The sequence below is a fragment of the Macaca thibetana genome, chromosome 1 (genome assembly GCF_024542745.1).
Source record: "Macaca thibetana thibetana isolate TM-01 chromosome 1, ASM2454274v1, whole genome shotgun sequence".
NCBI classification, from domain to species: domain Eukaryota; kingdom Metazoa; phylum Chordata; class Mammalia; order Primates; family Cercopithecidae; genus Macaca; species Macaca thibetana.
This window is the reverse complement of record NC_065578.1, coordinates 154,902,928-154,919,933: the sequence shown is the minus strand read 5'-3', so window position 1 is coordinate 154,919,933 and position 17,006 is coordinate 154,902,928. Positions and strand designations below refer to the sequence as shown.

The 17,006-nt window shown below is 48.0% G+C and overlaps 1 protein-coding gene across 1 annotated transcript in view; it reads right to left on the bottom strand.

Moving 5' to 3' along the window:
• Positions 1-17,006, bottom strand: part of PLXNA2 (plexin A2) — a 222,696-nt gene that overhangs the window by 186,301 nt on the left and 19,389 nt on the right. Inside the window, exons 2-3 of the mRNA XM_050781525.1 lie at positions 9,309-10,576; positions 2,794-2,976 (exon numbers count right to left, since the gene is read on the bottom strand). Of these exons, the coding sequence (XP_050637482.1) occupies positions 2,794-2,976; positions 9,309-10,541 (1,416 nt within the window). The 5' untranslated portion in view covers positions 10,542-10,576. The remainder of the gene's footprint in view (positions 1-2,793; positions 2,977-9,308; positions 10,577-17,006) is intronic.

Below are 17,006 nucleotides of genomic sequence, written 5' to 3'. Positions count from 1 at the left end.
TAGCAAGTCTCTGCTTCCTCTAAACTTCCATATACAGGGACATCCTGTTTCTACAGGCCACAGTAGATGAGGGCTGGACAGCCTGACAGACGCCGGGAGAAGTGAGTAGTTCTGACGCACCCGCCTTCCCTTCCCTTTCCAAACTCTTAGCTATTTTTTTCTTTATTTTCCTTCCTGTGTTGAAAGAGCTATGGGGCCTGGACCATAGTAGGGTTTCCTGGGGACATTCCATAAATTCTTCATGGGTTATTTCTCTGGAGAGGGGTGGGAACAAGTAAGCTGGTAGATGGGAGGCCAGCAGGGGCCTGGATATGAATGTCAAGTACCTCAAAGCAGCGTGGGTGGGAGAGAAGGGTGAGCTGCACAGAGGAGGAAGGAGGGGTGTCATGAGCTCATAGAAACTGCCAAAGAAAGGCCAAGCAAAGAGTGAGAAGAAGCAGCCAACTCACAGGTCAGAACAAGCTGTGGGTAACCACGCCCCCAGCTTTGCCCTTGAACCTGCTGACTTGTCTCCACAGCAACTTGTCCGTCAGGGTTTCAATAAGGCCAGGAGAACTTGGCCAACTCAGGTGTGTGACTTGGAAAGATGCCAAGCAGCCCCTCATGTGTGCCGTGCGCGATGCATGGAGATATGGGAAAGGCAACTCAAGGTCCCTTTGTGTCTGGTTGGGTCCCTTTTCCTTTATTCACTTCTCATCCATCCATTCATTATACACTGATTCCTTAATTCACATCTAGATCTGAAGAGAGTGAACGCACTAGCCCCTAGCTGACCTCTGTAGCAAGCCTGGACCTGAAGATCGTTCTCAGTCTCCCTCCCTGGGCTCTAGAGCTGCTTCTTTAAGTAAAAATGGTGCCAAATTGGGTGTCAAGGCAAGAAGCAACTTGTCTTAGATCTCTATGCTTGGGCAAGTCAATTTTCTTCTCTGGACCTCAGTTTCCCTGTCAAATAATGAGAGTATTGGGCCAGGCACTCTCTAAGGTTCCTTAAAGAATGGTTCTATTTTTCAAAGCAGTTTTGAAGCCTATCCCATGAGTGAACACTTGGTGAGGTGATTAAAGGGGAAGAAGGGAACAGTCCAAAAAGCATGACCCCTGCCTTTCATGGAACTTTGAAGAGAATCAAGGAGACAGAATGACACACATGACCTGGAGCAGTGACTGAAGGTGGGGGAAAGGTGCTCACACCAGCCTGTGTGGCTTCTGCTGGCCCTTAGAGAGCCTGTGTGCCATTTAGGAAAAGGTGGTCCCTATGGGCAGATGACTTAGTAAGAGAAGGCCCACTGGGCAGATGTTTATACCACAGGGTACATCATGTGACAGGGAGAGCTCAGGCTGGATTTCAACTCCCACTAGGCTCCTTAACACAATCCCCCTAGGCCAGGCACAATTTGTCCAACTGGATGTGGTGACTCTGGCTGAGCAGGGAAGTAACTAGCCTCAGGGTTCCAAGCCAAACTGCTTCCTGGTAGAAGCCACTTTTAAATCTTAGCAGAATTTCACAGAGCAACTCCTTCCCTTCCCACTTTGAAAAAGCAAACACAAGGACCACATTCTTTCTCTCTTCCATGTGCCGAAAAGCCAACCTAGGGTCTCTAGTCCCAGGCAGAGTGGAGGGCACAAAAGAGGAACATGTAGGAACCTCTACAGCAAGTGAGGAAATGGTTAAATGTCTTTGGTATCATGGGAACCAGAAGAAGCCTGGAGGGTTTAGCACTGCTAGGTGAACCCAGACCAGTTCTTCTCACCTCCCCTGGCAGTAATTCAGAACAAGCAGAACATGGAAATTCTTCCTTGGGCTCACTCCAGGTTACCCTCCTTCCACATTTCCAAACCGCATCCCTCCCAAGGCTCTAAATGGATTATAAGGAAAGAGCTCCAGGGTGATGTCAACATCAAAGGGTGAGAGGCAGTGAGGTCTTGCATGTTCCTTGATCCACAGGTGCTGGGACCAGGGAAAGGTGGCAGGAGGGTAAGCATGGGAAAAAGGGATTAGCTGAGACCGGAAAGAATGTGGCTGCTCTAATCCCATATAATGAACCAGATTGTGCACCCTCTCTGCACCCTAGGCACTAGACAAGCAGGCACAAGCTGTTGGCTTCAGCTTGCTGCACAAGAGGCCTCCCATGCTGCCAGCCCCAGACAGCCTGTGCCCTCCAGCTGGCAGAAGTGCCCAAGGAGGCACAAGGTAAAATGTCTACTTCCACCTGGCAGCTCACATCTGGGTGGGGAGCTGGGAAGGGAAGAGACTGTGATTGCAGGAAAAGGAAAGACTGGAGAATGGCGTTTTCTTCAGGCATCATATACCATCAGAGAGCAGCACCCGTTTGCCCCAGGTCTTAGAATTGGGACCAGTAATCTGCTTCAACCAACTTCTCTGAATTCAACAAAGACCAGTATAATCAACTTGACAGGTCCTAGGGAGGGGTTTGTGATGTTGGAGATTTATAATGTACGTAACCAAAAACTTAGTTTTGCTTGATTTGGGAATGAAGAGCAATTTTTTTTTTTTTTGCTTTTGCAGATGTATGTACCTTCTTAAAGTTTTTTCTTAAAGTTTGGGAAATATTGAAACATGCTTGCATTCCTTACATACCCAATGACTGATGGCTGGAGGAAGTAGTTAGAAGCTAAGTCACAAAATTAACCCCTTCTTACCTCCCCATTTCACCTTCGTTCCCCAAGAAAATAAAGTTGCCTGTAGTTAAATCTCCACCAATAGCTACCTTCCAAGAGGGACTTTCTACGGAGGAGCTGAATGGCATTGGGGCATCTAAGCTCCTAGACTCTTACCTTTTTCAGCTTGCCACTCTTAGTCCCCACAAAAACCACGCTGTAGCCGTTGTAAACGTAGGAGGCCACAGAGGTCATGCGGTCCCGGCTGGTGGTGTACAGGGTCAGGCCCTCCACTGGAGTTGAGCCTCCCAGTGGCTGATTGATGTCCAGTCCACAGAAGTTATCGTCGATGGGGACAGGCTGGAGGAAAGGGGAAGGAATTGGGGTGAGTAACAGTGGAGGCCTGGTGGAGTCTCTACACAACCCATATCCCCAACTTCCAGTCTTAGGACGCCAGGCCTCAGAGAGGCAGACGTGGGAGTTCAGGGGCCCTAACACATGCTGCAGACAAAATCTTCTCACCAGCTTACCCACAAATTCCATGTTGGTTCTCATGAAGCCAGACGAAAGAACAGGCAGCAACCTTCCACTCACCTGGAGTCACCTGCATCTACCTTTCTGCCAGGAGAACCAGGATCAATTTGTCAAGCTAAATGCCTGAACTCACTTTCTATTTATTTTAATGTCCCTCAGGACCATGGCATTCTGTGGGGATCTTTCTATTTCAGACAAGAGTTCCTTCAGTGGATAATCAGTCTAAAGGCAACATTACAGGACTTCTACCAGCCCAGAGAGGGTTTCTTGTTTGTTTCTTGGGCTGTAGGGTCTCCCTTTGGGCATAAGAAATTTTAGGCCATTCAACTATCCAGTTGTTTAATATTTACCAGCACCTCACTGGAGCCAACCATGGGAATTCTAGCTCCCTACTATCTTTCCATACTGGAAAGAGATCAGAAGTGTCATAACAATATTGGACAGTACCTTACACTTTGGAAAAGTTAATCTACATATGCCTCAGTTTCTTCCTTTGGAATAATACCTGCCCACCTTTCTGATAGAACCGTGAAGGAACAAATGAAATAATGCATGCAAAAGATTTGTGTTAAGTTGTCCAGCTATTTCCACTATTGTGCATTATAGATCTTCAACAATGTTTGGGTAAATATAATTAAGAGAGAATTCTGGAGGTGGTGTCCTTTGTATTTCCAGCCTTTAAGGAGAGTGGTGGTGTGGCTCCATAATGTGTCTGTCAGGAGTGACCGGAGCACATTTGAAAGATCACCTTGAGCAAGTGAAAAAAAAAAACTGTGGCCAGGCACGGTGGCTCACACCTGTAATCCCAGCACTTTAGGAGGCTGAGGCAGGTAGATCATGAGGTCAGGAGTTTGAGACCAGTCTGGCCAACATAGTGAAACCCTGTCTCTACCAAAAATACAAAAAATTAGCCGGACGTGGTGGTGTGTGCCTATAATCCCAGCTATTCGGGAGGGTGAGGCAGGAGAATTTCGTGAAACCCGGGAGGCGGAGGTTGCAGTGAGCTGAGATCGTGCCACTGCACTCCAACCTGGGCAACAGACTCCGTCTCAAAAAAAAAAAAAAAAAAAAAAAGAATTGCTGGAAAGAAAGTAGGAAGATCTTGATCCTATTCCCTGTTCTGCCACTAACGGGTTGTGAAAACTTGGACCAGTAGGGTCCTCCTGTAGGGCTGTTGAAGGTAACGTTAAATTGATGATTTCTAAGATCTCAAGATCTTAGGTCCCTCATCTAAAAAAGAATGAAAGACAAAGACTGTAATGCTTCCTGAGGCAGGGGCTGCTGAGGGGTTTGCATTCTGTACACAGTGCTCAGCACGGGGCTGGGCCAGCATGGATGCTCTGACATGCCCCAGTTAATGGCACAATGTGGAATCCTGTGGCAAAGGCTGCAGGCTCTGGGCCAGAAAGAGCCCCACGTCCTGTGGCAGCTGTTCCTTCTGGGTCTGCGAAGGGATCCCAGAGGAGGAAGGAAACGGCTGTCGTAGGAATCATAGAAAGCAGCAGAGCAGCCTGCCCCCCTGCTCCCTTCAGCCTCCTCTCACCCTCACCAGGGAAGAGCAGGCTGACACATCATCACTCGTTGACAGCCTCATTTCTTTGGAATAATTGGTTTATAAGTTATGGCATGTGATTTTTTTTTTTTTTTTTTAAAACCAAGGACTTCCCTTCCTTTCTCTTCTCAGTCCCAAAGGGAGCAGAGGCTCATTTTTTGTGGTTCCGTAGTGTTTTGTAGAGAGCTGCTGCTCCTGCTACTGGTAGGAATGATGGTGCTGCACTCGTGTGTGTATATTCTTCAGGAAAGAAAACAAATTTTTAGGTTAAGATGACTTTTGAACGTGGGATAATATGGAGCCTCACAGAGCAGAAGGAATGAGTTTCTCTGGAAGGGAGTGAAGCTGTGGTGTGCTGAAGCCAGCTCACAGGGGATAACTGTGCATTAAGTGACATCCCATGATGCTTGAAATCAGCCAGGATAGGTGTATTTATACCATGGCAATTGGCAGGGGCTACAAACCAGAGCTTTCCTTTCCCTCCCCTGCCTGCATAGAGCCAGTTATTTAATATTTACCAGCACATCACTGGAGCCAACCATGGGAATTCTAGCTCCCTAGAAAGGCTGGTCAGGGTTATCAGCTACACATTTTACATTTTGTACTTCTCTTCCTCATCTCATCCCTACACTCCAGGCAGCTACTGCTCTGGCTAAGAAGAAAGTGATCCAGATTTTAGTCCTTTCTCTACTGAAACCAGCTGTGTGACCTTCATATGTCATGTACCCTGTCTCAGCCTCAGTTTTCTCATCTGTAAAGTAAAAGTATTGGACCAGGTAATTGTCAAGCTTCCTTTGAGCTCTAGAAGTCCTTAATTTCATGGCTTCCATTTCTTTCCCACTTTCTGCAGGGCTGGTAAGGCCACAGAGTGTGGGCACAGGCATAGCCCAAGTCAACTTTTGAGAAATGACACAGAAGCAAAAACCTAGTAATTCTGGATTTTGCTACCATCTTATTGATTCTAGAATCTCCAGAACTATTTAAAAAAAAAAATTTATTCTCAGCCTAAGCCATTAGGATTGGCTAGAATTTCTTTTCTCTTCAAGTTCTTTTTCAATATATTGTCAGATATTTCCAAACACCTGATGTGCCTTTACTTTTGCTCCAATGGTTGAGAGCTTGGTGTATGGCTTTCCTTGGAAACAGAAGGGCTACATAGAAAGAGCCTGGACTAAGAAGTAATATGGACCAACTAAATTCAAATCCCCACTTTATCACTTATAGCTGTGGAGATCTGAGCAACTTGCTTAGTCTTTGTGAGCCTTTGTTTTTTTTATCTGTAAAATGGGGGTGATAACTCTTGCTTTATGGGGTCATTGTGAGGAACAAGTGAGATAACACTTAAATTGCCAAGCTTAACCTTTAGGACATAGCTGCTATTCAATGAGTGATAGCCCCCTTCTTTCTCCCTTTTCTGGGATCAGAGCTCAAATTTTTGATCTGAGATTTCCATGTTATTCCAGAGTCATGTTAAAATCAAGCTCTGGGACCACAGCTTCTTTCATTTATCCTTATTCCCCTCTAAGGCCACCAAAATATTTCTGGGTCCCCGGGTCTTGGTCCTTTGGACTGTCGGGATCTTTAAGGGGCCATTCCTCTGCAGCCCCTGCACCAGAAGGGTGTGGTGCTGAAGGGGTGGAGGCAAGGGGCTCTCCACTCTAAGGTCCCAGCCCCATTCACTGTCACCTCTCTCCCAGTGCCTTTCCTGTCCTTTTGTAACTAGCCCAGGCTTGTCTCTCTGCGCTGGAGCAGAGAAGAGTGTCATCTTCCTCTTTCCTCTTGCTCAGAAGCAGGCAGGAATCAGCAGTTTCCTCCTGACAAGGCCCTCACTGGGTTATGGGAACTAGGCTGGACTCTACAAGCGTTTAACCCTTACAGAGGGTTACATTTCCTCTCCACTTCTCCCTATTAGTTAAGGCCAGTGGCCATATAATTTTGGTGTAAAAACAAACAAACAAAAAAAAAAACTAGACACTATCTAGTCCAGCTTCCTCATTTTACAACAGTAAGATAACTCAGAAAATATCTGGCTCTTTACTACTGTGATTAATATTAATAATCATAGCTGCCCATTTATTGAATGCTTATTATGTTCCAGGTATTGTGCTAAGCACTTTACATAAATTTTCCATTTGATCCTCATACTAACCATCAAAAGAAGATAATATTATCTCTATTTTAAAGACGAAAAACTTACAACTCAGATCAGATACATAACTTGCCAAAGTCACACAAGTAGTAAGTGGTAGGACTGATTTTTAATCCCCATCTGTTTTACTTCAAAGCCTTAACCATGACTCTTCTACCACACCAAGCAAATGATGACAGGAATAGAAGTGTAGCCTTGGAATGATGTTTTCTTGCTTCAAGTACTAGTGTTTGGTCCCAATGGCAGGCACCTTCAATTTAGAGTACTCAGTAGCCATATGGGCCCCTTGGTCTCATATATTTTTTTCTAGGCTGCAGATCCAGAGCCCTCAGCACTGTGTATAAGAAACCTACTTTTGCACTTCTCACACTCCCTGTTAACTCCCTGTGTAATGATAAACCTAACATTTCCAGGCATGGTGCAAATCTCTCCATGTATTATCTCATCTGATCATCCCATGAGCTAGGCATTATCATTCCCATCTCACAGATGAGAATATAGAGATGATAAGGTGCTTCTGAAGAAGGGAGGAAGAAACACAGATGGAATTTGAAGTCTGGCTTTTGTCTCAGAAGCTCAAACTCTTAGCCGCTACATTATGTTGCCAGCTGTCTCTCTCTCTCTCTCTCTCTCTCTCTCTCTCTCTGTATCTCTCTCTGTGTGTGTCTCTCTCTCCTACTAGATTATAAGATCTGTGAGAGTAGTGACCATGTCTTTCTTTTCTTTTTTTTTTTTTTTCTGAGACAGGGTCTTACTCTGTCACCCAGGTTGGAGTATAGTAGCACGATCTAGGCTCACTGCAACCTCCACCTCCCATGCTCAGGCTTCCAGAGTAGCTGGGACTACAGGTGCACATCACCACACCGGGCTAATTTTTGGATTTTTTGTAGAGATGGAGTTTTTTCATGTTTCCTAGGCTGGTATCAAACTCCTGAGCTCAAGCAATCTGCCCGCCTTAGCCTCCCAAAGTGCTGGGATTACAGGTGTGAGCCACCGCGCCCAGCCAATCATGTCTTTTTATGTTTGCATCCCCAGTGCCTAGTACAGTGCCAGGCATTCAGAAGATCTTCAATACTATTTGTAAATGAATGGAGGGATGGGTAGATGGATGATGGTGGATGAATAAAGAGAGGGATGAATGGATAGATGGAGGGCTAGATAGACAAATGGATGATGGATAGATAAAGATAGAGGCATAGATTAAGGGAGAAAAAAAGAAGGATGAGTGGATAAAGAGATAGATGGATGAAGGGATGCAGGAAAGAATAAAGGGAAGGATCAGGGGCAGATGAATGGAGGGATGGGTAAATGGCTGAATGGATGGATGGATGGATGGATGGATGGATGGATGGATGGAAGGATGGATGGATGGATAGAGAGATGCATGGGGGAGAGAGCTAAGGAGGAGGGAGGGATAGATGGATAGGAGAATAAAAGGAGGGAAGGAAAGGGGATGGATGGAGGAGGGATGGGTGGATAAATGAATGGATGGTTGGATGGCTGGATAAATGATGGAAGGAAGAGTGGATCGTGAATACTTTGATGACAGCACCATGAGCCTCTGACAGGGCAGTGCTTGCCATTGATTTTCTTGTTTCTGCTTTCCTCAGATCTGGATTCTCAGCTTTTCATCCCCTCCTCTTTTGCCTTTGTCCACACTCTTGATTCTTCTCCAGTTTTCCATCAATTGGTCAAGCCAGACTCCTTTCCCTCTCCTCTGACTTAGATTTCCAATCTCCACTTGACTCCCTCACTAGGAACCACAATGGTCTATGGCTCTGTGTGTACATGACCTGGCCCCCATTACTTCTGATGGACCCCATCACCTGCTGCTCTTTCTCTCACATACTCTGATCTGGCTGCAGTGGCCTCCTTACTGTTCCTCAGACACTCCAGGCATGCCCTGAATTCTTTGCACATTCTCCTCACCCTTTCTCTCTCTGTGGAATGCTTTCTCTGGACACCTGCATGACTCCCTTTCTTCTCATCCTCAGTCTTTGCTTAGACACCACTTTCTCAGTGAGTCAGTCCTGTCAGTTACTGCCTCTTCCCCTTCCCTGTTTATTTTTCTCTACAGCCATTATCCCCATTTGGCAAACTAACATATATTATGTGTTCATTTGTCTCACCCAGCTGGCACGTTATCTCCCTGAGGGCAGTGAGCTTTGTAGGGCTGTATGGTTCATAGCTGAAGCCTGCAGCATTTACAGTAGCAGCTGGTGTGATGTAGGCACTCAATACATGTATTTGAAATGATAACAAATCAACACACATATCCCAAGTATCTGGTGTACGTAAGACCCTGCGTTATTGGTTACCACCTGATAACCTGAGTCTGAAAACCTCTTTCATTTCAGGCCCGTGGTGGTGTGGGAGCAGGTGTGCCCCAGGGCATGGACAGGAAGGTTGGAACCTGTGTCACAGAGCAGGAGCAGAGCGAGGTGCGTGCCTCCTTACCGCCTTGGTGCACTGGACGTCCTTCCCCAGCAGCCAGTTGAGCTCCAGGTTGCCCTCGCCCTGGTAGCAGGACTGCAGGCGCTCCTTGATCTGCAAGTTGATGGCCCGGATGGGGAAGGCACACAGGGCAGAGTCATCGGGCGGGTGGTGATACTGCTTCTGCCCTTTGGAGAAGATGGCGAAGAGTACATCGTCCTGGCTGGTGATATTGAAGGCCTGGGCCAGCGAGTCCCCAGGCTTGGCCAGGTAAGCAGCCTGCAGGAGGCGGTATTCCACCCCGGCCCGGGTGCAGCCGAAAGGCAGGGACACATATGAATGGAACTTGGGGTCATCCTTGCAGAGCCGCACGATGCGTGAGGTGTAGAAGAGGTCTCCAGCGGAGTTGATGGCCACACCCTCGGGGGTCTCGGGCTGGACAGTGAGAAAGTAGACAAAGCCCCCACTAGCAAAGCCATAGATGTAGAAGATGTCAAAGTGGGAGACCAGAGCCAGGGTGTCTGAAGGGATCTTGATGAGAGAGGAGACAAAATCGCTGTGTAGCTCATAGTCGAGCATGGCTGAGGACTCAGGGTCTCGGGGCAGCTTCCGGCTGGACAGGGTCGGGAAGTAATCCTGCTTCCCATCAACGGCCGTGCCGATGAAGAGCTTGCCGTCCTCACCCTCGGAGCGCACAATCACCCCATACATGGTGCCCGTCTTGTTGACGCTGGACAGGTAGTGCTCCTTCTTGTGGGACGGCTCCACCAGGATGAAGAGGTCATCCAGCCGCAGCAGCTTGCAGACCCCCTGGTAGAGGCTCCCACAGGCCAGCAGACGGTTCTCAGAGTAGTCAATGATGAGCAGCTTGTTGACATTGTTGGTGAGGGTGAGCACTTCGCTGCAGGGTTGCACGATGAGGGGCGGGTAACAAGACTTGTTGTCCTCTTCTGGCCCTGTCTTATGAGCCACCTGGATGGTCAGGTTGCCCGTCAGCTTGTAGACCCGGTTGATGGCCCCCACATAGACGGCCCCCGTCCCTCGGTGGACGGTCAAGTGGTTGAAGGTCCAGTCACGATTCTCAGAGTGGAAGGTGCTGAACTGAGGCATGCCAGCTGCTGTGGGGGCCAGCAGCACCCAGACCACTGAGAGCAGGACCACAGAGCGACTGTCCACCTCCGGGGCCCGGGACCAGGGCCGCCTCTGTTCCATGCTGAGAGGGACGGCGGTGAGGAGACGGCTCCTGTGTGTGCTCATCTGCTCCACCTTCCCTGGTTGGCCCTCACATGATTCTGCAAAACACAAGGCAGAGTGGTCAGACCAAAAATAAGTTCCAGGAGGAGCGAAGTGGCTGGCCTGACCCAGGGTCCCCATCCTGGTTTAGCTCTGTGAGTCTCTTTCTTCTGAATTTTGGTTTTTCTATTTTTAACATACTTTCTCCCTCTTAGGGATGTTCAGGGAATCCTGTTATCTATTTTGGTCCCTAGCCTTTACGCTATAGAATACTTGCTTTTTAAAAAAATTTTATTTTACAAAGCATCTCTATTTCTGGCCTCTGAAGCCATCGTTTTCATCTCTCAGAGAGGTTAAAAGGCTGTTGAAGTTCACCCAGACAGTCAATCCGATGTCAGGACTAAAGCCAGTCTTCCCCACTCAACCGGCACGTCTTATCCCAGTCCAGTGGAAATCGCGCCTGTTTTTTGAAAGCTTGTTAGGCAGGCCCTCCCCCAGGCTCTCCAGGTCAACTGCTCCCAGAGTCTGATATTGCACACAAAATTCCTTCCTATTTTAGACTTTGATCACCTCACTCCACTGCATCTCTTTACTTTCTCATGCTCTGTTGTCCACAGAGAGGCGAGGAGCTGGTCACCCTGAGTGAGAGTGCCCCTCTCTGACCTCAGCCCTTTCTTCTCTAGCAAGAAGAACCCGGATCACTAGCTGTTAGAACTTGTCAGGAAAGGGAAATATGTTGTAGCCAACAAGACCGGGATTCCCACATGTGCCATTCCGGAGCCTGAAAAGCCCTTGGGTGATAGGCAGACCTCCTGAGATCCCCCCATCCTTCTCAAGGTAGACACCCAGCTGCTGCCAGGCAGCCAGGTCCTCGGGAAATTGCTTCAACCTCTGCCTCTCTGCAGGCAGAGCACATGGGGAGCCAGGACACATAGAGAACCAGTCTCCTTGCTAGGGAGTACTGGCTAGCTGAGTTCAGCTTCAGCCACCTGGGGTAGGGGTACCAGGTTTGGGAGAATGTGACGAGCAGCAAAGGGTGAAGTGAGGTTCAGTCTCATCTCAGGCACTTCTGGGGCTTCCTGACTGTTTCAGCATCCATGAAATCACCCGTGGGCCGTAGTGGGCCATGCTCAAAGCCCAGTCTCTAGCCCTGACTCCTTTACATTTCCCCCTGCCTCCTGACTCCTAGGCTTTAAGGCTCCTCCACTTCCAGAGCCTTGGTGCTTACTCTTCCCTGTTCCAAGGAAGCTGCCCAGAGAGGCAAGGTGGGGCTCCTGAAGACAGCCTGTAGCCAGGGGCAGGCTGCGCCAGGGGCAGGAAGTCAGAGAGGACAGCCTGGAGGTCAGTGAGCAGGACCTGGAGGTCAGAGAGCAGGGCCTGTTCCATCACTATCACGGTACTGTCCTGACTTATGGAGAGGGACAGTGGGAAGTGACTGTGGCACCAGGAGGAGAAGGCAGCAAGCTGTCACGCAGAGAAAGCTTTTCTCATCTGGACAGATCATCCAGCAACCTTCTCAGGCAAGTCCAGACAGAACTCTGGGCACATAAGGAGGCAGGGATGGGAACACCCGAAGGATAGAGAATTTGCTCCAAGGCAGCTTAGGAGAGGCCTTTCTCCCTCAACTCCCCATTCTGGCTGGATGGGGTTATAATTAGAACAGGCACCACTTAGAGAATCCCCTAGAGTTTCTTTAGGAATGACCCTTACTCTTGTTCAGTTCTGCATCCTCGGCCTGGCAGCCACCATGGTGCCACAGTAGGTCCCACGTGACTCCCTCCTCCAACCTGACTCCCCTGGAGTGTTCGGGGTGACTCATGAGGCCCTGGGCTTCCTTGGAAAGGGGAAAGCGACAGAAGCATGCGATTCAGGCTGACCTCAGTTACTCTGACACAGCCCTTCCGGCCCCAGGCGCACACCGGCAAAGCCTCCCAACAGACAGAGCTTTCAGTTTGGAAACCAGAGGTTATTTTTAGCTATGTCCTGAGGCCGGTAGCAGGACGTGAATTCCTGAAGAGGAGCTGTGGAAAGGAAATAACAGAATCCTTAAATTCTCCAGCTGGACGGGGAATTGCAAGAGGCTATTCTCTGCACACCCTTGTCTCTGGGAAGAAAAGCTCTTTGGGTTCCAGGTGGAGAGCAGTTCCTCCTCGAGGAGCCGCGAGGGAAGGAAGGGGGTCCTGGTAGCAGAGAGAACATGGAAGGACATGGTATACAGTTAAGATTAGCCACCTCACCTCCCTGCTTGGTACCCTCCCAAGACACAGTTTGAATAGTGAGTGGCTTATGTTGTTGTTAGACAGAATTCGGCAACAAATTTGGGATTCGGGGCAAGTTAAGTCTCATGTCCCTTTCTGGTAGAATGGGAATAACTACAGTATGTACCTTTCAAGTTGTCATGACAGTAAATGAGACAATATAGAGACCAACCTCTTAGCATGGTTGCAGGCAGACAGTGAGCACTTAACTTGTGTTAGTTTTTGTTATTATTATTATTATTATTACTATTGAGACGGAGTCTTGCTCTATCGCCCAGGCTGGAGTGCAGTGGCGTGATCTCGGCTCATTGAGGCCTCCGCCTCCCTGGTTCAAGAGATTCTCCTGCCTCAGCCTCCAGAGTAGATGGGACTACAGGCATGCGCTACCATGCCTGGCTAATTTTGTGTGTGTGTGTGTGTGTGTGTGTGTGTGTGTGTGTGTTTAGTAGAGACAGGGTTTCACCATGTTGGTCACACTGCTCTCAATCTCCTGACCTCATGATCCACCCACCTCGGCCTCCCAAAGTGCTCAGATTACAGGTGTGAGCCCCCGCACCTGGCCTGTTATTATCTTTGAAGACTCCACAGGAGATGGCACTTCAGAAATCCCGCCATAGCTCTTGACTTCTCTTTTTGCTTATATTCTTCCTGTCCCATTCACAATGAGATGAACATTGTGGGTGGGCCTTTGATCTCTAGGCCTCCCCGACCCAGTGACAGAGCTGGGAAGTCTGGAAGTATGTGGCAAGCGGAAAGAAATAGATCCAAGGTGATCTTCTCATCATACTACTGCACAAGTCCCAATGTAGCCTCTCTGCAGACTGCAGGAAGGCTGGTGGAAACACAGGATCCTGAGAGTTAGACTGAGAATGAAAAAACTTTCCTGATGTCTATAAGGCATGAGGTCACAGGGCAGGAAGAAAGGTGGGAGTCTCAGGAACCCTGGGTTCACATTCTGCCTGTGTGACTCATGAATTATAGTGTCACTCACTTTAGACCAGTCTCGCATTTCCATGAGCCTATTTTTTGATCTTAAAACAAAAGGTACTTGAATGAGTCAACCTATAAGATTTCTTTTTTCAGATAAAATGCTACCTTGAAGCTTGGTTCCTTCAGTTCCCAGAGTCTGTGATTCCAATAGCAACTGAGGTTTTTCACTCCAACCTGGAGATGTTGATTAGGCCAGGAGCTTTTTTAATTTTTAATTTTTTATTTTTCAGGCCAGGAGTTCTAAACAGACCACTCCAGCTGGGCTATTTTCCTCTCACCCTCAATCAGCATCTGCTTCGGGATAAGCCGCTCCTGGTAACCAGTCAAGTGAATTCATCTCACAGGGCTCAGGGACCGCCCACCTGGGAACAGCTGTCATTGGACACTGGAGTCAAGAGGAGGCACAGTCTCCTGCAGTGAAAGGAGGTTTGCACCCCACCTTGGGAGTGTGGCCTTCATAAAGACAGCTGACTTCAAGGGCACGTTGAGAGCCTTCATGTTTCTATGCCAAATTGATGTGACTAAGTAGCTGTTCCAAGCAGAGCCCAGTGGGCAAAGATCAGGCTTCCTATCCACATTCTGAGTAAGGAGGGAGGGAGCCCACCTTTGTGCCTCTGGTGAGAGGCAGTGTGATATAATAGTTAAATGCATGAGCTCTGAACTTAGGTGCCTGGATACAAATGGAGCCTATAGCTGTGTATACTTGGTCAAGGTACTTAGCCATTCTATGATGTTATCTAACTATCCATATAAAACAGGGTTAGTACTAGTAGCTACCTCATAGTATTATTACAATGAAATCAGTTAATACATATCAAGCACTTAGAACAGTTCCTGGCCATCTTAAGTGTTCAAGATACATTAGCCTTTGTTATTAGCAATTTATTTGTCATTATTTCCAGCTCCTCACCTCCATCCATCCCATCTGTCTTAGAATGAATTTCCCATCCTCAGTTTGGTAGACACTGGTAAACAAACATGCCTATGACTTTGCATACCCAGTAGCACTTCCTCCTATCCCCAATTTTCTGCTAGTGTCAACCTCAGGAGTTTTCTCTTAATAATGATGCTTTCTTCTTTCTGTCACATCCCTCTCTGTCTAGTGCATGAAGTCACTTGTCACATGCATTCTCAAGAGCCAAAAGTTGCCTAGTCTCTGTTCTACCAGTTTCCCTCTCTCCTACTCCAAGTCTCAAGCCAGGGAATGCTGCTCTGGGACTCTTGCCCAAACAACAGAGTCTCCCAGGACATGTAACTCGGAGTGTTCCTGATGCCAAGGAGAGGCCACGCTTGCCTCTTTGGGAAGCAAGTGCCACTGAATATTTTATGTGGAGGGCCTGATGACACCATCTCCCCGATCAGGATTCAGGAGGCAGGTGTTAGTGACAGCTAGTGAAGGCATCTGATACCTTCCTGATCAGCTGCTGCAGGCGTCAGTGGCAAAGCAGGGAAGAAATGACAACCAGGCGTTTCCAGTTCAGCTCAGCGGAGGATTCTCTCCTCCCTGCTACCCTCTCCTGTTGCTCCTTTCAGGAGATCTGGGTGCACATGGCTCTATGTTTCCACTTGGCTTCCCCTTATAGCAAAAGGAGCTGGTGGAAAGAGAATTTAGATTCGAAATACGATTTTGCTAAATTGAGTCAAAGTTCATGTTAGTAGGTCTCATACCTGTGGGCCCATCTGTAGCTCCACCATTGCCACTAACTTCATTCCTAACAACCCTGTCATCAACATCATCATCACCTCCAGCACCATCCTGGAGCTGATAGTTTTCATAACAATAACAGCAAAGGGTGCCTACTATTACTGCTGCACCTACTAGGGGGCTCACGCACCCTGAGGAGCCAGATGGTGGTAGGGAAAAGATGAGCATGAAAATGAGGGCTGTGAATTCAGGGAAGTTAGCAGCTGTTCATGGAAGTCACTTAGCCTCCTTCCTTTCCCATGGTGGAGAGGAGTCCGTCTTCTCCTTCAGCTCTTCCTTCTAATGAGTAGTGCCTTTAAAGCAGGAACTTTGGATGAATGCTGAGGGAGATTATAAGATTATTCCAACTCACTAGTTTTTTTTTTTTTTAATATGAAAGACACCACAGCCCACAGAAAGGAAACAAATTGACCAGGCTGACTCAAAATGAGTCAGAAACAGGCTGCAGTCACAACCCAGACCTCATGACAAAAAGACAGGCGCTTCCTCTGTTGCAGGTGGAAGGGTCCTGGGAGTTAGTTACATTTTGCCTTCAGGCTGTCCTGTTTTGGGGAAAGTAGATGCCTTTGATGGTAGCCCCATGATATGCAGAAGTGAGTGTGGCATTGGGCCTGGACAACGAGGTGGTGCTCAGGGCAGATTCAAAGAGGGGCAGATTAAGGGGCAGAACGAATGAAAGACACATGACTGAATGGCTCCTTTCCCCCTTGGGGAGAATGATTGCTTCTGTCCTCCTCTAGGCCCAGGCAGGCCCAGGCAAATGTCACACTGAGGACCATCACCTAGGCTGCAACTTGGGAGCTATGGTGTCCTGTGCCACAACCCCATGGACAGGTCAGATTTAGTCTATGCACAGAAAGCTCCTTCTTCCCAAAGAGTTAGAGCTACAGCAGAAGGGACTAAAGTTAGATATTAAGGGGGACATTCTGTCTAGAGAGGATCTCAAGAGCATCCTGCCAAGGAGATTGTGAAATTTTCTGATGTCGAATTTTCCTGGAAGCTGCCTAGGAATAAGTTTACCTAGAGGCAGGGAATTGGTCCCAATGGTCTCAGAAGGCTCCTTTTGGTTCAAAATTTCTATGAGAATAAAATTGTCTAAATGTGAGAGTCTGAGGCCCCATCTTGTCCCTGTGGGTGGAATGCTACTCAAGGACTTGTCTTCATATCCTTGTGCAGCTGTATGTGCAAGCATTCTAAGCGTCGCTCTGCCTAACACCGACCTTAGAGGTAGTCCAGGCACGTTGGGTAGCACAAGGTGAGCGAGAGGGCGAACGCGAAAGCCCCGGGTAATGCCGACGGCTGAAAGGCCTCAATTAGAGTGAAAGGAGTTATCTGGTATTTAAATAATTATTAGAGTGAAGGAATAATCATGGGTTTGAGCTGATTTTTTCCCCACTGTCACCCTGATGGCGTCTATAATATTATTATTCAAATGCCCATGATTCTCATTGAGAACCAAGAGAGGAGAGAGTGGGGGCGAGGGGATGGGGAACAGGGAGAGGGTGGGGAGAGACTCATTTAATCTCCATGTGACAG